At 37.9% G+C, this 27145-nt stretch overlaps 1 protein-coding gene across 3 annotated transcripts in view; it reads right to left on the bottom strand.

Annotated features, from left to right (window-relative positions):
- Positions 1–27145, bottom strand: part of Sos1 (SOS Ras/Rac guanine nucleotide exchange factor 1) — a 104948-nt gene that overhangs the window by 53960 nt on the left and 23843 nt on the right. For all 3 annotated transcript variants that reach the window (XM_090337096.1, XM_090337093.1, XM_090337095.1), the window contains exons 2-6: positions 19402–19527; positions 16740–16868; positions 13692–13856; positions 10875–11084; positions 7211–7354 (exon numbers count right to left, since the gene is read on the bottom strand). In XM_090337096.1, the coding sequence (XP_090193222.1) occupies positions 7211–7354; positions 10875–11084; positions 13692–13856; positions 16740–16868; positions 19402–19527 (774 nt within the window). The remainder of the gene's footprint in view (positions 1–7210; positions 7355–10874; positions 11085–13691; positions 13857–16739; positions 16869–19401; positions 19528–27145) is intronic.

The following is a 27145-nucleotide window of genomic DNA, read 5'->3' as shown; positions in this document are numbered from 1 at the left end:
TCAGTCCCTAAATCTAATATTCTTAAGTAAATCAATTCTTTCTTCTGAGTAATAAGGTCATCATATCAGCCATTTCATTAAAGGAGTTCAGTAGAGTATACAGAGTTGCCATAAGAGTGTACAGACTTATATCTGGAAAATAGTAACAAAGCTTAACTTGAACAACAAAATACAGATCATCAGCAATTAGATATAGGATAAGCTGTTACAATATGGATGCCTAATATTTGTTTTCTCACAGTTTTTAATTTCGCAATATACGTTTCCTTTCACAATCTGTAAACCAGAAGTAACAATTTCTATCATCTAAAACTCATTACTGGCTGGGAGTGTGGTTCAAGTAGTATAGTACCTGCTGGCCAAGCATAAGAAAACACTGGGGCTAGAAGTGTGGCCTAGTGATAGAGTGCTTACCTAGCATGCACAAAGCCTTGGGCTCAATTCCTTGGTACCACATACACAGAAAAAAAAGGTGGAAGGTGCTGTGGTTCAAGTAATAGACCACTAACCTTGAGCTGAAGAGGGACTTAGCTCCAGGGTAGGGCAGTAGCCTTGAGCTGAAGAGCTCAGGGACAGCGCCCAGGCCAAGTTCAAGCCCCATGACCCACAAGGAAGAAAGAAAGAAAGAAAGAAAGAGAGAGAGAGAGAAAGAAAGAGAGAAAGAGAGAGAGAGAGAGAGAGAGAGAGAGAGAGAGAGAGAGAGAGAGAGAGAGAGAGAGAGAGAGAAAAGAGAGAAGGAAGGAAGGAAGGAAGGAAGGAAGGAAGGAAGGAAGGAAGGAAGGAAGGAAAAGCTCCTCCTCCAAATATATACAGAGAGAGAGACATTGAGTGTGTATACTCATTCATTGATACAGTTCTCATGAAACTGCCAAAAAATTGAGACAGGAAATAGGGAAGTAAAGAGAGAGGAGAGAACAGACAGACTCTTAGCTCCAATAATGACCAAAAAGCCAGCTGTGGAGGTCTGGTAGACTGCCAGTTATGAGTAAAAAAAGCTGACCAAGCGGGCGCAGTGGCTCACGCCTGTAATCCTAGCTACTCAGGAGGCTGAGATCTGAGGGTCGAGGTTCATCTCAGGCACAAAAGGATGGGAGATTTTAACCTCCAATTAACCTCAAGAAAATGGGAAGTGGAGCTTGGCTCAAGGGTAGGGCAGTAGCCTTGGGCTGAAGAGCTCAGGGACAATGCCCAGGCAGAGTTCAAGCCCCATGACCCACCAACAAAAAAAAGGAAAAAATAGTGACTTGTTTTATTTTGTTTTCAAATTCAAGTATTATTTATATATTAATATTAATTTTCAGCTACTTCGTTCAGCTATATTTAGGTTAAGATTTATCTATTTTGAAGAATGTTACTAGTCCACTCACCTAAAAATCCTTAGTAATATTTTATACTATTAATACAATATTCTTTTGTGTTATCATTGTTGGTTGTGGGGCTTGAACTCTGGGCCTGTCTTCAGGCCTTACCACTTGAGCCACAGCAACACTTCTGGTTTTCTAGTGGTTAACTGGACCACTAAGGGACCTTAGTGCCTAGACTGGCTTTGAAACTGCGATCCTAGGATCTCAGCTACTCTCCTGAGTAGCTAGGATTGCAGAAGTGAGCCACCACACCCAGTATGTTACTGTTCTTTACTCTCTGAGAGTCACTGATAATCTCTCATATTCCACAATTATAAAATTAAAAACATGTCCGTCTCTTATATCCTATCTTATTATTCACAGGTGCGAGTTAATATCTTTAAAAGCACATTAATCGCCTCCTTTTAGAGTATATATTGTTTCTTTGATGTATTTATTTCATTTCTGTTGAATACATACTTCGTAGTGAATTGTTGGATCATATACTTCTATTTTGAGTTCCCACCCATAGTGTACACAGGTTTGTTTTTTCTTTGCTCAAGAGCCTTTTCTCTGCATGTACCAGTCCTGAGGTTTGAACTCAAGATGTGGGATCTGTCCTTGAGCTTTTTTGCTCAAGGTTAACGCTCTATCACTGGAGTCACAGTTACACTTCCAGATACCAATGGCTCATGCCTGTAATCCTAGCTACTCAGAAGGCTGAGATCTGAGAATCATAGTTCAAAGTCAGTCCAGGCAGTTAGTGAGACTCTTATTTCCAATTAACTACGAGAAATTCGAAATGATGCTGCAGCTCAACATAGTAGAGCACTAGCTTTGAGCTGAAGACCTCAGGGACAGAGCCTAGGCCTGGAGTTTAAACTCCAATACTGACCAAAAAAGAAAGTCTCATAGACTTTCCTGCCAGGCTGGCTTTGAACTCAGATCTCAGCCTACTGAGTTACTAAGATTATAGATGTGAGCCACCAGCATCTGGCTTTTGAGAGTCCATTTGATAAGACATTTTAATAAAGTAGGTGATAGCTCATTCTAGTTCTGATATGCATTTCCTTGATGATTACTTATACTCAAAATTTTTTGTGTGTGTGTCGAGGGCTCATGGGGCTTGAACTCGCCTGGGCACTGTCCCTGAGCTCTATAGCTCAAGGCAATCACCCTATCCCTGGGCCTGGGTGTTGTCTCTGAGCTCTTCAGCCCAATGCTACCACCCTACCCTTGAGCCCCACTTCCTGTTTTCTAGAGGTTAATTGGAGATAAGAATCTCATCTCAGGCCCTTATGTGCGTAGGCTGGCTTTGAACCTTGATCCTAGATCTCAGCTTCATGAGTAGCTAGGAATACAGATGTACACCATGAGCCTGACCATACTCAACATTTTTGCATAAGTATTTTTATTTTTATTTTGCCAGTCCTAGGACTTGAACTCAGGGCCAGGGCACTGTCCTTGGACACTTTTTGCTGAAGGTCAGCACTCTGCCACTTGAGCCACAGTGCCTCTTCCGGCCCTTTCTGTGCACGTGGTTCCAGGGAATCGAACCCACAGCTTTATGCATGCTATTCCAGCACACTACCACTAGGTCATGTTCACGGCCGCTAGGGTCAATTTTTAAAGTAGAGGTTTTTTTTGTTTTTGATATTAACTTGCTGGGAGTTTCTCACGTATTCTGGATATTAACCCTTTATCTGATGTATAATTTATGAATATTTTCTATTTGAGTCTACTTTCACTTGTTTTTGGTGCTTCTTTTCCAAAACATCCCATTCCAATGTCTGCAGCATTTGCCCTATAGTTTCAAGTCTTATGTTTAAAACTAGCCCATTTTGTTAGGGCGGTAGCCTTGAGCTGAAGAGCTTAGGGACAGAGCCCAAGCCCAGAATTCAAGCCCCATGACCAAAAACAAAACAAAGCAAAAAAAAACCTAGCCCATTTTTAATTGATTTTGTAACATGGTAAGAGATAAGGGTCGTTTCATTCCTCTATATGTGGATATCCAATTTTCTAACAAAATTTATTGAAAAGACTCTTTTTACACCACAGTATATTTGTAGTCCCTCTGAAGAGTCATGAGCTTTCAGTGTAAAGGTTCACATCTATACTATCATGCTCCTATTGGTCTATGTGCCTGTTTTTATGCCAAAGTCGCTACAGCTTTACAAATTTAAATTTGTTTGCTTTGGGATTTTATTTTATTTTATTTATTTATTTAGCCAGTCCTGGGCTTGAGCTCAGGGTCTGAGCACTTTCTCAAGTCTAGAGCTCTACCACTTGAGCCTCTATGTATGTGGTACCGAGGAACTGAACCCGGGTCTTGGTGCGTGCTAGGCAAGCACTCTACCACTAGGCCAAACTCCAGGCCCCTGCTTTGGGATTTTATGTGTGTCAGTGCTAGGGATAGAATCTGGAGCTCCACACAGCAAGGCACCACCCCTGACACACTCCCACTCAGCCTTCTATTATTTATAATATTTTGAAGTTAGGTTGTTTATCACCTCCTACTTTGTTCTCTTTTGCTTGACTGCTTTGAGTAAGGCCAGTGGAGGATGTCATAATAAATCACATAATTTCAGACATTATACACTTAAGAAAAAAGAAAACAAAAGACTGCTTTGACTATTTGGGATTTTTTTTTTTTTTTTTTTGCCAGTCCTGGGCTTGAGCTCAGGGCCTGAGCACTGTCCTTGGACTTTCTCAAGGCTAGAGCTCTACCACTTGAGCCTCAGCACCACTTCTGGCTTTTTTCTATGTATGTGGTACCGAGGAAGCGAACCCGGGTCTTCATGCATGCTAGGCAAGCACTTTAACCACTAGGCCAAACTCCTGGCCCCGTATTTGGGATTTTTGTGACTTCATACAAACCTTAGGATATTTTTCTAGTTTTATAAAAAATATATGTGGTATTTTTATTCAGATTGCATTGAATATGAAGATTACTTTGTATACTATAGATATTTTTAACAATACTGATCTTCCAATACATGAACACGGCTTTTTTTGGGGAGGGGGGATTTCTAATCTAAAGAGAACTTTTGTAAAAGATGTAAACTAAGCCAGGCATCAGTAGCTCACACCCTGTAATCCTGGCTACTCAGAAGGCTGAGATCTGAGGGTCACAGTTCAAAGCCAGCCCAGGCACAGATGACTTGTATCTCCAATTAACCACTAGAAAACCAGTGTGTGCTATGGCTCAATTGATAGAGCAGTAGCCTTGAGCTGAAGAGCTTAAGGATAGTGCCCAGGCCCAGAGTTCAAGCCCCATGACCCACCAAAACAAATGAAAGATGTAAATTAAATTATATGAGGCTGGGAATGTGGCTTAGTGGTAGAATGACTGCCTAAAATGCATGAAGCCCTGATTTTTGTTTCTCAAAAGCACATGAACAGAAAAGGTTCAAGTGGTAGAAGTGTGCCTCAAGCAAAGAGATGCTCAGGGACAATCCCCAGACCCTGAGTTTAAGCCGCATGACCAGGAAAAAAAAAAAAAGATGCAAGTTATAGAATATTTTTCATACAGATAACCAGTTTTTACCTAGCATTATTAGATTTTTCTTTCGTTACTGATTAATGCTATCTTTGCCTCCTATCAGGAACATATGTGTGTATTTTTTTCAGGACTCTCTTCTGTTCTGACTGGTCTATATTATTTGATCCAATACTATACTTTTATCACTCTTATTTACTATATACTAAATCTTTTCTTTTCTTTTTTAATGCCTGTTCAGGGGCTTGAACTCAAAAGAGCCTTAAGCCTTTTGCTTAAGTCTGGCTCTCTACCATTTGAGCCATAGCTTTTGCTTGTTTTCTGCTTTTTGGTAGTTAATAGGATGTAAGAATCTCATGGGACTTTTCTGCCAGGGCTAACTTAGAACCTGATCCTTGTATCTCAGCTTCCTGAGTAGATAGGATTACAGGAATGAGCTACCAGCATGCAGTCCAGGTCTTACTTTGATCCTTCATGCTAACAGCATCCAGACACATAAAAAAATATTAGTATATAATACAGGACGTTACCTCAATTTATTAAACCTCCAATTTTTTTTGTCTTGTTTTTATACGCCAGGCTACTCTCAAACTTTCTATAAGTAAGATTACCCTCAAACTCATAATTCTCCTGCTTCAGCCTCCCAAGTGCTGGGTTATCGGAGTACCATACCTACCTACCTAGCTAGCTACCTCCCTCCCTCCCTTTCCTTCTTTATTACTATTGTTATTGCTATTGTTGTGACAGTATGAGGGCTTGAATTCAGGGCCTTGTAGCTGTCTTGCTCACAGCTGTGTTCGATCACTTGAATCATACCTCTGCCTTTTTGCTGGTTAATTAGAGTTAAGAGTCTCACAGACTTTTCTGCCTGGTCTGGCTTCAAACCAAGATCCTTCTTAGGCTCCAGAGTAATAGAATTACAGGTACAGGTCACCATGGCCTGGCTGTCTTTCCTTACACAGGAATTTTAGGATTAGATCAATACATACTGGACTGATAAGATTATTTGGGGGACAACGGTATATTGTATCTGTCCATTCAAGAACATGGTTTGAGATACAGTTCCATTTATTCAGGCATATAAATCTAGTTATTTTATTATCTTTCTTAAAGATCTTACACATCTTTAGTTAAGATTTATTGTTAAACACCTAGTAAATGGAACCTTTTGCCTTTAATGCTGTATATTCAACGAGCTGTAATTCAACAAAGTCACACTGATACCTCAAGCTACTACACCGAACTGCTAGCTTTAATAATTTATATACATCTATGTATATATATATATATATATACATACATATATACACATATGTATATACATGTATTCTTGGATTTGCTATTTAGACTTTTATATTACCAATAGGGAAAATCCATCTTGACAATTCCTTTTTTGTCTTTTTGCAAAAGAGAACAGAATGCTGATAAGGGCAGGGTAGTACTAGTATTCTTTTCTAGTTTCTGAATTCTCTTGTTTAAATATTGTAACTCTTAAAATATAGAGAGGAAAATGAAATCTAATATAGAGTAGATTTTATTGTGAGGCTACCCCAGAGAATAACAAGAGACTACAGAATAACTTACATATTAAGCATTAATACATATTAACACTCTCATGTTAGCCCTTGAAGGTTACCAGATTTTGTACCTCACAGTTCCTGAAGCATCTAGGCCCTGGACCTCATTTTCCTAGGTATTTCATTTCTCCTTTTTTTTGCCAGTCCTGGGCTTGAGCTCAGGGCCTGAGCACTACCCTTGGGCTTTCTCAAGACCAGAACTCCACTTGAACCTCAGCACCATTTCCAGCTTTTTTCTTTCTATGTGGTACCGAGGAATCAAACCCGGGTCTTCGTGCACACTAGGCAAGCACTCAACCACTAGGCCAAACTCCCTGCCCTCTCCTATTTTTTAATCATAATACATACTGAATAGCTTACTGTATAAAAATGGTTGGCTGATTACTACAAATAGGTTATTTTATTTAATTTTCATACACAAACAATCTTGAGTCCTGTTACAATTGTGCATACTTTTGAAGTACATGTATGTTTAAAGAAAGAAAATAGCTTGCTCACGAGTACATAAATAATAGTGTTGTCTGCAGCCATACCTTCCTGACTGTGCACAATTTAGATAGCAGTGTTTGGAGTAGAATACAAGTAAATGGATTCCAGATCCAAGTTGTTCATTGAGGCCTAACTTCTGTTGGCCCTGCTGTGAAAGATTTTACAACAGGATATTGCAATTAACAGATGTGCAGTCAGCACTTTCTATGACTTTAACTGAAAGCAAGAATTAAGATTCAAAATATTAACACAAATAGAAATTTATATACAGATTTAGTTTATTATTTAATTAACATACTTACTTCTGCTAGATCTTCAAAACAGCTTCCTACTAATGGGTGGGGACTGCCTTCATCTGTCATTTCAACAGTATCTTCTATATGGCCCAGTAACTTTATACTAAGTTCATGAATATCTACTATTCGACTAAATATATTTTCTACATCCTGTTGAGAAGAGGACAGAAAAACAAACTAATTCAGTCAGCTCAAATAATAGAAGATACATTTTGAGCTAATAACTTATAATCACAAAATTTAACATAGCAGATACACTGAAATTTTTAATGCCTTACAAATATAAGACTTTGAGATTTTCTTTTATAATGACTCATGATTTGCAAATCTATTTTTAGATCAGTGATTTCTCAAGCTACTTAGTTTGAGGATTCCATACTCTTAAAAAGCTTTTGCTTAAACCTATGAATAATACATAGTTGAAGCTTAAAGTCAGTAATTTCTTTAATATTCAATTCATTTAAAACAATAATAAATCCACTATTGTTAGCAAAAGTAACATAAACAACTTTTTCTATAACAGCAAAAAAAATAACTCGTTAGTAGAAAAATGACAGTTTTGGGGTCTTTTGTTTGGGGTTTTTGGTTTGTTTGCTATTTTTGCATTTTTCCAACTCTCTAATAGGAAGTTTAATAGAAGACAACAGGGTTTTCCCATTTCTGTGTCCAATCTGGTACAATATATTATTCTGGTTGAAGTACATGAAAAAAGTTACATACATAGAAAATAATAACAGAAGGAGACTTTTAATAGTCTATTCATATCATTGTGGAGGTTTTTTTGTGCAAGTTTCCTAGGGACATAATTTATGACTGTAAAACGTACTTATTATTCAATAGTTTTTCAGTGTATTTAAGAGTTGTACATCAAGGTAAATTCTAGGACATTTCACAACCCAACAAAGATACCCTAAACACGCTGCTAGGCAAGCTCCATTCAATTTTCTTCCCAATTCCTGGCAACCACTACTCTACCTACCGATTTGCCTATTCCGGTCATCTCATCTAGACTTATTATCTTAACATTACACTAAAATTTTTTAAGATAGTGGTTTCTTAAAGGTTAATTGTAATGTAGAATCTGAAATCTTATAAATGTTGTCCTGCTATATAAACATAATCTGGTTACTATTATTTAACATAATTTGTTTTATCATTGACTTTATTTTTGTCAGTCAATTAATGTTAAGGTATAGTTTATATACAGTAAGATATAACTACTTTACATGCTCTTTTTGGTGAGTATTACATAGTTATTAAAACCCCACCAAAATCTAGATATGGTAAGTTCCCTTATGCCCCTAGACATGCTCACTCCCACAAAACTAGTTATCTACTTTCTGTAACTAAAAAATATCTTTTTTACAATACTATTAGATAGAGTGTATCTCTCCTGTTACTCTTATTTTAAGCCATCTCATTGAAATATAATTTACATACCATGCAATTTGTCGATCTAAAGTAATTCAATTGTTTTAGTATATTTACAGCTTTGAATAATTACCACTGCAATATATTCTTCTTTATTATTTATTTTTTGCAGTGCTGGGGTTTAAATCCATGACTTCATGCCTACTAGGCAAGAACTTTACTACTGAGCTATATCCTTGACTCTGACCACTTTATTATTTTGCTGGTCCTGAGGCTTGAACTCTGGGCATGGGCATGGTCCCTGAGCTCCTTTGCTCAAGGTTGCCACTCTACCACTTGAGCCACAACATCACTTCTGGCTCTCTCTGTCATTTAATTGGAGATAAAAGTCATACAGAGGGGCCGGGAGTTTGGGCTAGTGTTAAGAGTGCTTGCCTAGCATGCACAAAGACCCTGGTTCTATTCCTCGGTACCACATGCATAGAAAAAGCTGGAAATGGTGCTGTGGCTCAAGTGGTAGAGCTCTAGCCTTGAGAGAACTCAAGGACAGTGCTGAAGCCCCAGGAGTTGCAAAAAATAAAAAAAAATGTCAGGGGCCGGGAGTTTGGCCTAGTGGTAGAGTGCTTGCCTAGCATGCACAAAGACCTGGGTTCAATTCCTCGGAACCACATACATAGAAAAGGCCAGAAATGGTGCTGTGGCTCAAGTGGTAGAGCTCTAGCTTTGAGAAAGCCCAAGGACAGTGCCAAGGCCCTGAGCTCAAGCCCCAGGACTGGCAAAAAAAAAAAAAAAAAGAAAAAAGTCATACAGAGTTTCTTGCCCAGGCTCGCTTAATTCATGATCCTCAGATCTCAGCCTCCTGAGTAGCTAGGATTACAGGCATGAGCCACCAGCACCTGGCCCTACTCCTTAATTTTTAAATATTTACTTACTGATAGGTACCTGTAATTCCAGCTACCTACTTAGAAGGCTGACTTGAGCCCCCAGTTCAGCTTCTACAAGGAGCACTGTTTCTTCATCAGCTGCTTATGGATACGTGATTATAGATTTTGGAATTAATACATATTCTCATTTCCCAATCTAACCAACCTCATCTGTTCTTGATCAGTCTATCTTCAGAACCCAGGTTCTGTAGGTCAGTACAGGTACTTTTTTTTTTTTTTTTTTTTTTGCCAGTCCTGGAGCTTCAACTCAGGGCTTGGGCACTGTCCAAGGAATCACACCCAGGACTTTGAGCATGCTAGGCAAACACTCTACTAGACTATGCTCCCAGCCCAATACAGCTACTGTTCTAACACCAGCCATTCTCTTCTGGGTCAAAATTTTACTGGATCCTTTCTTTGTATTACCAGTAAATTGCTAGATCCTTCAATTATAGCTATCATCATACTATCACACTGTAATTCTAATCTTTTTTTTTTATTTTGCTAGTCCTGGGCTTGAAGTTCAGGGCCTAAGCACTGTCCTTGGACTTTCTTAAGGCTAGCACTCTACCACTTGAACCTCAGCACCACTTCCACCTTTTTCCTATGTATGTGGTACTAAGAAATCAAATCTGGGTCTTTGTGCATGCTAGGCAAGCACTCTACCACTAGGCCAAACTCTCAGCCCTTAATTCTAATCTTTTGTAAGTATCAACTAAAGTTAATGATGGAGCGAATTAGGAAAGAAACATTTTATTTATTCATTCATTTATTTTGTGGGGCTTGGGGCTTGACATGCCTGCTGTCCATGAGCTCTTCAGCTCAAGGCTACCTTTCTACCTCTGGGCCAGGGCATTGTCTCTGAGCTCTTCAACTCCAGGCTACTACCACTCTACCCTACCCTTGAGCCAAGCTCCACTTCCCATTTTCTAGAGGTTAATTGGAGGTAAGAGTCTCTGGTCCTTTTATGCCCTGCTGGCTTTGAACCCTGACCCTCAAATCTCAGCCTCCAGAGTAGCAAGAATTGAATCACTCTTGCTAAGAACAGTGCCTGACAGTACAATGGGTGCTGCTCAAGTACATTTGAAGTTTTATTTGGCTACAAAACATACTTATCTTCTAAATAAATGAGAGGTTTTATTCTCTAGAATACAGAGAGATTCTATGAGTTCACTTTCACTTACATATAATCAGCCCTTAATTTTTTTTTTATTTCTGACCTTTAATTTCTTGAAACTTCCATAGTATCTTATTAGTGATCATGAAATACATCCCACAACTTAAAATACTGACTTAGTAGTTGTGAGTATACAAATTCAAACATAAGTAAAACTGAACAACGTGTGAAATGATAGACATATATACAATATACTTACATTAGCAGAAAACAATTTGGAATTGGAGATGAAGGGCTCTCTAAAAACTTTTATAATAAGATTTAGTTCTCTTATATATTGTCGAATTTCTGCCATAAATGCTTTAACTAAATCATAGTATGTTTGTTCTCCTGAGGTGGAAGGCTCTTCATCAGTTAAAGATAATATATTTATATCTTCTACATCTTGATGAAACATATCCATTAATACCTATAGTCAGAAGTATTAAAAAAAAGTATGAAATTGGAAACTAGAGCAAATTTGAAAGTACATGCCCTCAAATGCTTTGAATAAAATTCTTAAATGATTAGAAAAAGATAGTCTCTTTGTTATTGCAACTACTATTTCACAGCTTCTCTGTTTTCTCAAATATTAGATACTTCCTCTATCTTCTGACAATACCAGTACCTGTCTTAAATTTCTCTCTGACTTTGTGTCCTCTGTTCACATGCTTGCTAGCCTCATCTTTTACTGTATGGCCTCACTCTCTCATATGCAAATAATGCTTACAGTCATGGTGTTGGTCTATTTTCTTACATCTGTTGGTATAACTCAAGTCCAATTTTCTCCCGTATGTGCTGAAACTCATCCTTCCATTTCTTCCATACTTCTGCAGTACTGCTACACTTATAATATTTAAACTTTGTGCTTGATCGCAAATGTAAGCGACCTTCCTTCAACAAATAAGAGCCTGTTTATTACTTCTCTTGCTTTTCCCTCCCTGTGTGAGCATGCAGTAGGGACACAAAAATATTTTATTGACCTGATTCATTTAAAAACATTTTTTAAAAATCAAACATCTGCCAGGCAAGGTGGCTCACTGCTGTAATCCTAGCTACTCAGGAGGCTGAGATCTGAGGATCACAGTTCAAAGCCAGCCCAGGCAAAAGTCTATGAGACTCTGATTTCCAATTAACCTCTGGAAAACTGGAATTGGTGCTCTAGCTCAAGGGGTAGGGTGGTAGCCTTCAGCTAAAGAGCTCAGGGACAGTGCCTAGGCCAAGAGTTCAAGCCCCACAACTACCAAAAAAAAAATATGTGTGTGTGTGTCTATACATATATATATTCACATATCAAACATTTGACATTCATCTTAAATATTCTTTTTTTTTTTTCCCAGTCCTGGGGCTTGAACTCAGTGCCTGAGCATTGTCCTTGGGATTCTCAAGCCTAGAGCAGTACCAGTTGAACCATAGTACCACTTCTGGCTTTTTCTATATATATGGTGCCAAGGAATCAAACCTGGTTCTTCATGCATGCTGGGCAAACACATTATCACGAGGCACACTCTAGTCCCATCTTAAATATTCTTTTTTCTTGTTGATAGTAGTCATGGGGCTTGAACTCTGGGCCTGGGCACTGACCCTGACCTCTTCAGCTCAAGGCTACTGCCCACTTCCGATTTTCTAGAGGTTAATTGGAGCTAAGAGTCTCACAGTCTGTAGTGCCTGGGCTAGGTTTGACCTGGGATCCTCAGATCTCAGCCTCCTGAGTATCTAGGATTACAGGCATAAGCTACTACACACGACTTAAATATTCTTTAAAAATCAGATAAAGATTCATTTTAAAACATCAAAGTATTTGAAATTCTTCAGATCAAGTAAAATTTTATTCTATTATTCTTAAATTATAAATAAATAGTAAAACAATTAAATGAATTCAGTAATGAGAACAAATATTCAAAATTGTAAGAATATCGCAAGAAAAATAGCGTGAAATGCTTTATTCCAAAGTATTTTCTGCAGGCAAGGAGTTTGGCCTAGTGGTAGAGTGCTTGCCTAGCATGCACAAAGACCCAGGTTGGATTCCTTGGTACCACGTACATAGAAAGCCAGAAGTGGTACTGTGGCTCAAATCATAGAGCTCTGGCTTTGAGAAAGCCCAAGGACAGTGCTCAGGCCCTGAGTTCAAGCCCCAGGACTGGCATTTTCATAACGAAAACACTCCTGTGCGTCACTGGCTCATGCCTGTAATCCCAGCTCTGGAAGCTGAGATCTGAGGATCACAGTTAAAAACCAGTCCGGGCAAGAAAATCTGGGAGACTCTTTAATTAACCACTAGAAAATTGGAAGCGTTGCTGCAGCTTAAAGTGGTACCGTGCTAGCCTTGAGCAAAAAGCTCAGAGACACACAATACTCACTCAGTCCCTGAGTTCAAGCCCTACAACTCCACCCTCCTTCCCACACACAAAAAAAGGAAATACTAAGGCAATAACTAAGTACTTAGACTCAGTTCAGGGGTTAAAGTCTAGGCTTTGAATCTTTCCAGCAAAATCTGGATCAATTTTTCTCTTTCTCTGAACTTCAACTTCTCTTTTATAAAATGTAGGTAAGCTCACTTTTCTTAAAGGAGTATCATAAATCATGCACATTCTTCATGTTGTTCTTAGTATTACTGAAATGCTGTACAACTAGTAACAAAAAAAATTAACCCTAGTAACAGTAATACTTAAGGAAAAAAAGCACTGTATACGTGTGTGTGTGTTTGTGTACACACACATTTTTTTTGCTAGTCTGGGGATTGAACTCAGGGGCTGGCCACCATCCTTGGGGTTTCTCAAAGCTAGCGCTCTACCACTTCAGCCACAGCACCACTTCTGGCTTTTTTTGTATATGTGGTACCAAGGAATCGAACGCAGAACTTCGTGCATGCTAGGCAGGCACTCTACTACAAGGCCACACTCCTGGTCCACAATATGTTTAAAACCATTTTTATACTATACATCTAAGATCCTACTCAGAATCTGAATACCATTAGATTACTGGAAATGCCCTCAATACATTATACAATGTAACATAAAAAAGCTCCGTTTCCTACCTTGTCAGCACACATTGCCACTTTAATATCCTGTTTTGTAATTTCATAATGCCGAATATTTCTTACATAATTCCCAACCAGCTTTAAAATATCTGCAGAAATGTATTCTAATACTGCTACTATGTAAACAGAAACCTGGTGGTCAATTTTATAACCTAGGACCTCCTGCAAAATTAAAAGAAAAGCATGTTTAAACATCATATAGTATGAATTTAACATACCGATTAAAACATTTTACTGAGGCCTGTGACTATCAACATTTAATTTCATAATTTAATTTCCAATGGTTCAATTATGAATATGTGTGTCCCTTAAAAATCCAAAGCTAAGAAAAAACAAGGCAATATTACTCTTGGATGTGCATACTAATGAAGAAGTATACATTAGTAAACAAATAATACCACAAGTGGAGATGTAGCTTAAAAGATAACCCCAAATATAGAAAGAGAAGTCCAAGTTTAATGTAGGGAAGCAAATGTTCTCCAACATCTAAGTAAGAATACTTGGGAGTAACTATGAGATAGGAGTTTTCTCTTTTATATAGTACAGGAGTAGCTCACTGTTATCTAGGAATGTCTATTAGTCTTACACCCCTATCCTTTCCATAGGAATATGGACTCCCCAAAATGCAAGTTACATATTGATATCTCTAGCTGGTTCCATTAAAAAAAAAAAAAAAAAATCATGGCCGGGAGTTTGGCCTAGTGGTTAAAGTGCTTGCCTAGCATGCATGAAGACCTGGGTTCGATTCCTCAGTACCACATACATAGAAAAAAGCCGGAAGTGGTGCTGAGGCTCAAGTGGTAGAGCTCTAGACTTGAGAAAGTCCAAGGACAGTGCTCAGGCCCTGAGCTCAAGCCCAGGACTGGCAAAAAAAAAAAAAAAAAAAAAAAAAAATCAGGCTATGTCCTACACCAAGCAATGGTAGTTATAAAGAACATATTAAATAGTCTTATTCTTAGACTTTAAATTGTTATTTTGTTAAGGTGACCAACTCCTAAAAGAGAACAATTTCTAAACAATTCAATTAAGGAAAAAAAGATGAAATAAGCCTTGCTATTTTTAATAGATGTATATAATATACTTTTAAAAAATCACATCTACCCTTTATTTCTGTCTCTGTTCTCACCTTTGATTAGTCCCCTTCTTCTTCCCAAATGATCCCCTTTCTGCTTCAATATCATTTTAAAGAATCTAAATTTTGATCAGGAAGTTGAAATATGTCTTGAAAGGGGGGAGGATGGGAGAAGAAAGGCGATTGGAAAAAGGAATGTGAACAAATTGGATCATAATCATTTAATTAATGCATGTGTGTAAAAACAAGTGGGAAGCAATGTAATTTGTGGGGCTAGAGATCAATGGGAGTAGAGAATGATGGAAGGGTGACACAGATCAAGATGTATCATACCCCTATGTTGACATGTTAAATTGAAAACTCCTCGTACAACCATGTGAAGGTAAAAAAATTTTTAAATAATAAAGGAATTTAGATTCTGTAAATTTAAAAATGGCAGGGAAAACAGATTTATTGTAAGTTGGGGGTAGGATTCATTTACCATGAAAAATATATAAAATTATCAGACTGGGGCCGGGAGTTTGGCCTAGTGGTAGAGTGCTTGCCTAGCATGCACGAGGACCCGGGTTCGATTCCTCGGTACCCTACATACATAGCAAAAAGCTGGAAGTGGTGCTGAGGCTCAAGTGGTAGAGCTTTAACCTTGAGAAAGTCCAAGGACAGTGCTCAGACCCTGAGCTCAAGCCCAGGACTGGCAAAAAAAAAAAAAAAATTATCAGATATATTGCTGCAAACTGTATTCATAAATTGAAATATTTATCATGATAAAACTCCAAAATTTAGGACCACTAAAAACATGTGCATCCCAAATTGTTAATTCTCTTAGTGTATAATTCAACATATGGCTGATAAAAATCTTGAAAAATTAAAAAATATTGTTAACAATTGTATAATTATCAACAGCTTAGTAATTTCACATAGATTTCATAATTTCTCAAACCAGTAATATAAAGGAAGACATCTTTATTCACACACCAAAAGCAGAAATACAACTTTCCAACAATCTAAAACATTCCTAGTGGTAAGCTTTTAATTTTTGATGTTTACGGAGGCTTAGATTTCTTAACACTATCATTTATAGTCCTATGTACCCAGCAATAGGGAATTGGTCAACTGCTTTTTACCTTTGTACCTCATTTACAAATTGGAGATGATTATGTTAAGAATAAATCGCAGAGACAATATATGTAACTATTAACATTTTGTATTTATTATACTATATGAAAAATTGTTGAAGTATTAAGATTTTAGTTGTTACTACAGCTACATCTTTTGTGATGAATTAGTAATTTCTTCTTTGTATTAAAAACAACAGAACATAATTATGGTTTCCAGGACTTATTTTAATTGACTGATTGATTGGCTGGTAATAGGGCTGGCTAGTTCAGCTGAGCTTCAGGGAATTTGTTCAAAGACTACACACAGAGGTATGGTAATCTCACCAAAGTTCCCATAAAAAATATGAATCCTTAAGTCCAACAAGCACCAAAAAATTTTTTAAAAAGTGAAAGCGAAAGAAAGAGAGAGAGAGAGAGAGAGAGAGAGAGAGAGAGAGAGAGAGAGAGAGAGAGAGAGAGAGAGAGAGAGAGAGAATATTTTATATACGCTCTTTGCAGTTTTAGGAACACCTGGGATAAACAAAATCCATAAAAATAACTTTCCTTAGTCCCTTACATCTGCTATTACTACTGATATGAAATTGCCTTAAATCTTGTTGCCCAATTTATACCTCATGATCACAGCATACTTCCCTACTACATGAGTCCCTGGAAGACTTAAAACAATACTCTTTTATATTTGGTTCAAAAATTCTTAATGTTTGAAAATGGTGGGCTTTATTTTGTTTTGTAAAAGTTAAGAAGGCAAAAGAAATGCACTTATTCTGACTTATGTAACTGTACCCCCTCTGTATATCACCTTTATAATAACAATTTTCTAAAAAGAAAAAGAAGAAGGCAGTATTTCAACTTTACCCTTAATAAAGGATGAATTTTTTCTACTGGGAGAGTTGGATTTCTTCGCTTCCTCTTTTCAATAGCTGATTGTGCATCAGCTATTGCCCATTTATCAATAGGATGAGGGAAACTTTTCTGAACACGTTCCTTGGGAAATAGAAAGATAACTAAGTAATAAATCAAATAGTGATTCTCACTTGAAATTTAGTTTTAAAATTAAAGAACACCAAAAGCAAAGCTCTTTACATATGGCATAATTTACACTACAAACATACTTAAGAGAAAATTATATTTCTCAATATATTTATTAAGAGACTACTTGCTCCTTCCATTATATAGGGGAATAATATATTCTGAACTCCAACTTTATTCAATAAAGCTAATGACATACTTTCATAAACTTTCAAGGAACAAGACCCTATGCTCAAGAAGCAAGAGTCTAAGTCCAATAGACATTTATGTTCAATACCAATTACTAGATCACAAGGTATTTTGCATTTAAAACCTGTAAGTTTTTATTCATCATGTTAAAGAATTTAACTTCCAAAATATCTACAAAACCATGGAAATTAACAGTTTACACTGGTAACCTTTCCCCCACCCCCTCTCAGGAGGGCAGGAGAAGAGAAGCCAGTCCTGGTTGCTGTCCCTGAGCATTTTTTGCTCAAGGTGAGCACTCTACATTTGAGCTACAGCTTCACATTCAGCTTTTTAGGTGGTTAACTGGAGATAAGAATCTCAGGGACTTGGGGGCCGAAGTTTGGCCTAGTAGTAGAGTGCTTCCGAAGACTCAGGTTCAATTCCTCGGTACCACATACATAGAAAAAGCCAGAAGTGTCACTATGGCTCAAGTAGTAGAACTCCAGCCTTGAGAAAGTCCTAGGACAGTGCTCTGCCCCTGAGTTCAAACCCCAGGACTGGCATGCGTACACACACACACACACACACACACACACATATCTCAAACTTTCCTGCGTAGGCTGGCCTCAAACTGGAATTCTCAGAGCTCCTAAGTAACTAAGATTACAAGTATGAGCTACCAGTGCTCAGTTTATATTGGTAACAATTTTAACGTACTGTACATTATCTTTAAAATCCTCTATAAATCATTGATTTTTGTTTCAACTTAATTTCAAGCGACTAATCAGAACTTCATTGAAAGTGAAAGAATTCAAGTTATTGTACTAATTGAATTTCCTTACACTAGTAATCTAATTCACTAGAAACAATAGGTGCTTCCACCCCTCAAAATTTTAACTTACTAGCAGCATACTAAAATTAAAACCAGTAGAGGTCACTATTACACAGCTCTTAACATTTAAATTGTTGACTATGTGCTCGCTTCAGCAACACATATACTAAATTGTTGACTAGTCAACTGTTATGTAAAAATGATGAAATTAAGCATCATCTCTGATTATAAATCTGAATAGAAGTTTTGTAAGTTACTGGTAAAATGTTCAAGAGATACATCGCCATCTAACAATGGAGGTGGATGCCAGGAAGGAGAAATACAATGAGTTTAGGACGTTATACAAACTCATTTATCCATTGACCAGTTTTTTTTTTTTGTTGTTGTTGTTGTTGTTTGTTTCCCTTGGTCGTGGGGCTTGGACTCTGTGCCTGGGCACTGTTCCTGAGCTTTTCAGTTCAAGGCTACCTCCCTACCCACTGAACCACAGCACTACTTCCTGTTTTCTAACTGGAGATAAGTCTCCGGACTTTAAGGCAAAGGCAGGCTTGGAACCGCAATCCTCAGATCTCAATCTCCCGAGTAGCTAGGATTACAGGTGTGGCCACTTTTTTTTTTAATGATCATTTAAATTGCCTTTAAAACGTGGAAATGAATTATTTTGGTTTAAAAAAATGAGTGAACAGATCTCAACTGCCTATTTGAAAGTCTATATGCCAAGATATTAGTTCCATTTAGTAAAAGTAAACGTCAAAAATATTGGAAGAGCAAGAGTGGGTGTAAAAGGTGAGAAGAAAAAGGGAAAGTGGAAAGGGACATACAAAAGAAATTATTTTCTTTTGTCCAAGTCAATTTTGCACTTTGGTTAATCCATAAATAACAAGAGAGATAGCTGGGTGCGAGCTACTCACATCTAAAATCTTAACTACTCAAGATCCTCAATACCTGAAGGATCTCAGTTCAAAGCCATCCTGAGTAAAAAAGACAGAGGTTTCATCTCCAATTAACCATCAAATTGCCAAACTAGAGGCATCACTCAAATGGTAGAGCACCAGCCATGAACAAGGAAGGCAAATAAAAGCACAAGGATATGAATTAACCATGGTACTGACACAAAATTTAAAAATATTCTCCTAGTCTCTTGATTCTTTAAACATTTCATTTTTAAGGAATTTTATCTCTAGTTGAACAATGGCCACATCCTGCTTTCCATTACCAGTGAAATCTTATATTTAAACAACTCTTTTTCTGGTTCTGAATTATTAGACTTCTATCACTCAGATATTTTCAGTTTCTGAGCTTCTAAAATTAAGGGTAACATTTTTACAATGCAGCTGGCTTTACCAGAGACAAGGGAGACATCTACTCTTAAAGGTATGGCCAGATCCCTCTAGCATAAAACAGTTGTTCCTTTTAGCATAAAAGCAAATATTTAACAGTTTACACATAGACTAGATATACTTAAAAAGAAGATAAAATTTGTCATACCTCTACATCTGAAGTACTTCGTGGCTGAGCTTGACATAACATATTTAACAACTGCAAAATTAATTCTTCAACATACTGAAGAGCCTCATCATTAGACTCAAGAGTAGGATGAACTTGCCCCTGGACCTATAAACAAAAAGTGAAATAATGAAAATGGTTGTTTCACATAATAAAAGCAAAATTTAATTTGTTGAATGAAAACCCCTTTGTACAAGTAAAGATCATTTTAATATTACTGCTCCATTGTAGGGACTTGGGCACTGTCCCTGCGCTTTTCTGCTCAAAGCAAGCGTTCTACCACTTTGAGCTATAGCAGCCCCACTTCCAATCTTCTGGTGGTTAATTAGGGATAAGTCTCATGGACTTTCCTGCCTGGGCTGTCTTCAAACATGATCCTCAGACCTCAGCCTCCCAAGTAGGATTATAGGTGTGGGTTTTTCTTTTTTTTTTGAAGTGGACTGGTTTACAAATCCAACCTATTCAATTATTAGTGTTGGCAAAACTGGGCAGCCACATGCAGAAAACTAAAAATTGACTCTAGCCTTTCGCCATGCACAAGCATTAACTCAAAATGGATCAAAGACCTCAATGTCAGACCAGAAACCTTGAAACTGCTACACGATAGAGTTGGAGAGACACTGGAACTTAAAGGCACAGGCAAAAACTTCCTGAACAGAGTCCCAGGATCACAATAGATTAGAGAGAAACTCGATAAATGGAACTGCCTAAAATAAAAAGTTTCTGCACAGATAAAAGCATAGCTACTAAAGTAGAAAGACAGCCAACCAACTGGAAAAAGATATTTACCAATAATACAACAGACAAATGCTTAATATCCAGTATCTACAGGGAACTCAAGAAACTAATCCCCAAACCCAACAAACCATTCACTAAATGGGCAAGGGAACTAAAGAGAGACTTATCAAAGAAGAGATTAAAATGGAAGAAAAGCATATAAGAAAATGCTCATTATCCATGGTCATAAAGGAAATGCAAATAAAACAACCCTAAGACACCACCTTATCCCAATAAGAATGGCCAAGGTTTTGAACTCAGACAATGACAGATGCTGGTGGGGTTATGGAGAAAAGGAAACCCTACTGCACTGCTGGTGGGATTGTAAGCAAGCTCAGCCACTCTGGAAAGCAATGTGGAGGTTTCTTAAAGAACTGAAAATAGGCCTTCCCTACGATCCCACCATACCACTCCTGGGCATCTGTCCTGAACATCATAACCCAGGATATGATAAGGACACCTGCTCAGCTATGTTCATCTCTGCACTATTCATAATAGCCAGGCGATGGAAACAACCCAGATGCCCCACTGCAGATGAATGGATACAAAAAATGTTGTATGTATGTACAATGGAATTCTACATAGCCAAAAGACAAGATAAAATAATGGCATTTGCAGGGAAGTGGATGAATCTAGAGAGAATCATGTTGAGTGAGACAAGTCAAGACCAAAAGGCGCATGGTATCCTTAATATGGGGTTATTAGATCCAAGCAGTACAAGAGTGAGGACTCAGTATTTGCGTACCCAATGCTATAGACATAGTATTGGAAATATAAACACAACTACATAAACATAAAAATTTATGACTCGGCTGAGAGGTTGGCCTACTGGTAGAGTGCTTGCCTCACACGCACAAAGACCCGGGTTCAATTCCTCAGTACCACATACATAGAAAAAAAAAGCCGGAAGTGGTGCTGAGGCTCAAGCGGTAGAGCTCTAGCCTTGAGAAAGCCCAAGGACAGTGCTCAAACCCTGAGCTCAAGTCCAGAACTGGCACACACACAAAAAAAAAACAATTTGACTCTTCTTGAATACTTGTTTGTTAAATATGTCATTTGAAATATGATGTAAAATCAATATTAATAAATTCTTTAATAAAAAAGAGCATTCTAACAGCTCAGAATTTCAAATGGGACACCACACAGAACATGAGGTTTAAAAATATAATTTTGAGCGGGGAGTTTGCCCTACTGGTAGAGTGCATGTATAGCATGCACGAAGCCCTCCATAGGTTTGATTCCTTAATACCACATATACAGAAAAGGCTGGAAGTGGTGCTGTGGCTCAAGTGGTAGAGTGCTAAACTTGAGAAAACCCAAGGACAGAGGCCAGACCTTAAGTTCAAGTCCCAGGACTGGTTTAAAAAAAAAAAAGCCGAGTGCAGTGGCTTATGCCTGTAATCCTAGCTACTTGGGAAGCTGAGATCTGAAGATCAAGGTTCAAAGCCAACCCGAGCACAAAGAGACCTAAGACTTTTAGCTCCAATTAACCTCAAGAAAATGGGTTCAAGGGTAGGGTAGTAGCCTTCAACTGAAGAGTTCAGGGACAATGCCCAGGCCCAGGGGAAGTGTGTTAGCCTTGAGCTGAAGAGGGCAGAGAAGAGCCCAGGCAGAGTTCAAGCCCCATGACTCACCAAAAAAAAATAAAAATAAAAAAAAAAAAAATTTAGCCAGAAAAGATCTCATGTAAGCCAGGAGTTTGGCCTAGTGGTAGAGTGGCACTAAGATCCAAGCTCGATTCCTCGGTACCACATACATGGAAAAGGTCCTGAAGTGGTGCTGTGGCTCAAGTGGCAGAGCTCTAGCCATGAGAAAGCCCAAGGACAGTCCTCAGGCCCTGAGTTCAAACCCCAGGACTGGCCAAAAAAAAAAAAAAAGGAAAAAAAAGAAAAGATCTCAGTGTGTGTGTGTGTATAGTGTGTGAGGAGAGAGACAGAGACAAACAAAGGGAGGAGGAGGGAGGGAGGAAGCTCCAGGTTCACTAACATGTCTTGAAAAATGTTGCTAAAATTGTGGGTTATATTCCTATCCAAGGCCCTAACATCATACAAAGGTATCTCCAGATTTACAAAAATCACAGACTTTTAGAATTAAAAGGAACTTTAAAGGACATCTAATTCAGTCCTTCTACTAAACAGAGGAGACAAAAGAGATACTAATAATCCTATTGCTAACTAGTAATACTGTTAAATATTGAGCCTGGGATTCCTCATGCCTAGACTAGAGCTCAAAGTAAAATATCATGGATAATACAGAGGGTCCCAATGGTTATACTTCTTCATTAACACAGCACTATTTCCAGGTCTCTTCAATTTAAATTTTAAGAGGGCAATGGAGTGAATATTGTATATTACTATGTAGAAGCAAATATGCTTTATATTTGGGCACCGTGGCTCACTCCTGTAATCCTAGTTACTCAGAAGGCTGAGATCTGAGGATCAAAATTCAAAGCCAGCCAGGGCACTAAAGATCATGAGACTCTTATCTCCAACTAATCACTAAAAAACTGGAAATGGTGCTGAGGCTCAAAGGGTAGGGTGGTAGCCCTGAGCTGAAGAGCCAAGGACAGCACCCAGGCCCAGATTTCAAGCCCCACGACCAAAAAAAAAAAATATTGTGTGGGTGGGTGTTTTATACATCCATAGCACTGGAATACAATGGTTAAAAACATCAACTAAGGACTGGGAGTTGGCCTAATGGTAGAGTGTGCATTGCCTAGCATGCATGAAGACCCAGGTTTGATTCCGTGGTACCACAAATGTAGAAAAAAGCCACAGGTGGTGCTGTGGTCCAAGTGGTAGAGCTCTCGCTTTGAGAAAATCCAAAGACAGTGCCCAGGCCCTGAGTTCAAGCCCTGCGACTGGCCAAAAAAAAAAGCCCCCAAAACATGTGTGTGTGTATGGCATAGTATTTAAAAAGAATACCACATGCAGTCCAAATGCTGATTAAATTGGTACTTTGTGTAAGGAAATTTTTGGAAATTCAAGTTCAAACAGTTTTGTTTATTGGTGGTTACTAAAAGGTAAACAAAATATATTATATAATTAAATTAGTTTGTCAAATTAGGTTCATAAAATTCATTCAGAAAAGACCACATGTTGTTTTACTTCCTTAAAAAGACAAAAACTTCAACCTCTGACTGAAAAATACAAGTACTACTCTATGCTTAAGTCAAGCAGAGTGTCAATTCCTAAAAATACACCAAACTGATCTTTATTCTTTCAAAGAGGAAACAGTAGTAGTATTATATTCCACATAATGATGAAGAAAAAACATTTTTCTTCCATGACATACTATTATAACTACCATACTCCATCACATCAAAAATAGCACTAAGACTTTTAATAGGTCAAATGATATAAACTGTTGAAGACTGTACACAATAGGTACCTTGACAAATCTTATGACAGCTGCCAGAAGCCATCTATAGCTGCTAGTTACTATGTGTGTTTGTACTATGAGAAATCATAATAAGCATTTAGAATTGGGAATTGTGGGTTTTTCTTTGATAAAGCTTCCATTAACACAGGAAAGTCTGGATATTTTTTAAACTGCAATCAAAATAATTTAATCACAATAAATGTAAATACTTCACTAAAGAATTAATGATAGCCATGAATAAGAATTTTATATGATCATGACAGTAATTCCTCCTTTAAAGTATAATTACCATATTTAAAGATGCCACATCTTGAATTTTAAGTCTTCCTTAAGGATTTCTTGGCTTCTCCCTTGGCAGTTCATCTGTTAGTAAATCCTAGCTGATTTTAAAGTGACTTTATTACGTATTATTATCAGATATTGTGGGATCAAAAAGCAAAGCAATTTTGTCTAAATCAATTCCTAGTTGTTTGATACATGAGTCCTCCAAGAATATTCAGGAACCCCTAGGGTAAACTGCCAGAAAACAGTGTGTTGAACGCTGATAAATTTTTAATAGTCTTTTCTAGCTAATGGCTTGCTAAAGAATTAGAAAGGCTTTTACATTGTATTGGACATACCTTAAGCCTAGAGATTGGTTACTTTTATTACAAAAACAATGGGAGAATTTGAAATACAACTTATTATCAAAGCCTTTACCATAGTAAATAATAAAGATTTGGTGATTCGAGTTTTACTCACTGTTTGAACTGTTTGTCCACTGTTCGATGCTTATTTCTCCTCAGTCTAAGGTTAGTCCAAAATCAAGGTAAAAAAAATATTTCAAAAATTTACAAAGATAGCTGGGCATGGTGGCTCATGCCTGTAATCCTGTTGCTCAGGAGGATCTCAGTACTAAGCCAGCCAGGCACAAAAGTCTGTGAGACTCTTTATCGCCAATTAACCACCAGAAAACTGGAAGTAGCGGAAGTAGCGCTATGGCTCAAGAGTTAGGGCAGTAGCCTTGAGTTGAAGAGCTCAGGGACAGCTTCCAGACCCAGAGTTCAAGTCTCACAACCAACCAAAAAAAAAAGGTAGGGGGGAGTTTGGCCTAGTGGTAGACTGCTTGCCTAGCATGCATGAAGACCAGGGTTTGATTCTTCCGTAACATATACATAGAAAAAGCTGCAAGTGGAGCTGTGGGTCAAATGGTAGAACTCTACAGTTTTGAGAAAGACCAAGGATGTGCTCAGGCCCTAAGCTCTAGCCAGGACTGGCAAAAAAATAAAAATTAAAAAAAAGGCATCGGTTTTCATGTAACTTAGTTCACTGAGGAGCTAGATATGCAAATGAACTAACACAGTGTGATGAAGGCTAATATGGAGTTGTTTACTTAAGTTACAAGGATGACCCTTGAATACAAGGTTAAGAGCACTAATAGAGTTGTGCTGGCAGAACTGGTTAAGCACCTGCAGAAAACTAAAGTTAGATCCTTCTTTGTCACCCAAATGGATCAAAGACCTGGAGGTAAAAGCTGACACACTGAAAACTTTACAAGAAGGAATAGGAGATACACTAGGCCTCCTTGGCACAGGTCGAAACTTTCTTAATAAGGACCAAAAATCACAACAAATCAGAGAAAGGCTGGATAAGTGGGACAGCATTAAACTGCAGAGCTTTTGTATGGCAAAGGACATAGCTAGTAAATTAATTAGGAAGCCTACAGAGTGGGAGAAGATCTTCACCAACCAAACAACGGACAAAGGCCTCATATCTAAAATATATCAACAACTCAAAAAATTGAATCACTCCAAAACTAATCTCCAAAGTAACAACCATCCCATTATAAAATGAGCCAAAGACTTAAAGAGAGCCTTCTCTGAAGAAGTAACAAAAATGGCCTACAGACACATGAAGAAATGCTCAACATCTCTGGTCATAAAAGAAATGCAAATCAAAACAACTCTAAGATTCTACCTCACTCCAGTTAGAATGGCCAGGATCAGGAAAACGAATAATAACAGATACTGGAGGGGATGTGGCCAGGAGGGATCACTACTACACTGTTGGTGGGAGTGCAAACTCATTCAACCACTATGGAAAGCAGTATGGCAGTGCCTCAAAAGGCTAAACATAGAACTCCCCTATGACCCAGCAATTCCACTACTTGGCATTTACCCAACCATCCAGAATCTAGGGCATACTAAATCCACTAGCACAACAATGTTCATTGCAGCATTATTCACCATAGCAAAGATATGGAACCAACCTAGATGTCCCTCAGTTGATGAGTGGATCAACAAGTTGTGGTATTTGTACACAATGGAATTCTATGCTGCTGTCAGAAAAAACGACATCGACCCATTTGTTAGGAAATGGAAAGACTTAGAAAAAATCATATTAAGTGAAGTAAGCCAGACTCAAAGGAACATAGGCTCAATGGTTTCCCTCATTTGTCATAATCAGTAGACACCTTGGGCTCTACTAGCAGAGATCTGCAATAGAGCAAAACCTTGATACATAAGGCCATATAGTATGAAGCTAATTGAAAGGACCTCCAGGATATTGAAACAAAAGCCATATAAGGAATGATTGTTGTCCTTAATGTACTATGTTATGTCTCATCTCCTTTGCTGTCCCTTGGGTATCTCATATTGTTACAGTATCTCACTTTGTTATCTGATATATTGAATTTATTTGTATTTGGTTATTTGAAATTTGATAGGGAAGGGGGGAAAACCAAGACGGGGGGGGGGGGGGCGGGGGGTAATGGGTACCAAGACATGTGAAAGGGTATCAATGAATGTGAATTATTGCACCTTCTATCTGGCAAGTATCATGTAACCCTTTTATTAATTACAATAAAAAATATTTTTAAAAAAAGAGCACTATTAGAATTCTTGCCAGAAAGACATGCTTCAACTGGAGCAAGAAGGACAAGAAGGTATGGTAAGAGTTTGCATATAAAAAGGCAGAGGCCATGAATAAAATGATGTGTTGGATCAAACAGTACATATTAGGGGATGCAAATCAGGCTTGCATATCACTCTAAGAAGTCAGGGAAGTGAAACATCAAGATGAAGGATGAAATGAAAGAGAGATGAGGTTAAAGGAGGCAAAATTAGTTGGAATAATACCCAAGACTAGGTAAGAAGAAAAAGAAGACTTGGACCAAGGCAGAAACTGTATAAATTGGAAAAGAAGAAACTATTATTAAGGTATGAGATATGTGTACATATCCCTCTCTATGGGGGGCAAAGGAAGCTTCTGGTCATAAATGAAAGAGAATCACCCCCTTAGGAAAGAAAATACTACAAAATTGAAAAAAATGTTTAAGGCCGGATTCAATAGTATGAACACATATACAAGCAACAAGGATCCCTGAATTAAAACCCTGTAGCCACCACACACACACACACACACACAGAGATAAAGTCAGAAAAAAAAAGTGAGAGACAGAGAAAGACAGAGAGAGAGGAAGAGGAAGAAGAAAGGGGATAGACGAGGTTAGGTGAGAAGCAGAGAAGAGATCCAAGACTGACTCCTGAATTTAAAGTCCAGTATTACATTTAGAAAAGCAAAATGAAAA

This window comes from Megascapheus bottae, chromosome 7 (genome assembly GCF_031878675.1).
Source record: "Megascapheus bottae isolate mThoBot1 chromosome 7, mThoBot2.hap1, whole genome shotgun sequence".
NCBI lineage: Eukaryota > Metazoa > Chordata > Mammalia > Rodentia > Geomyidae > Megascapheus > Megascapheus bottae.
This window is presented reverse-complemented; position numbering and strand designations above follow the sequence as displayed.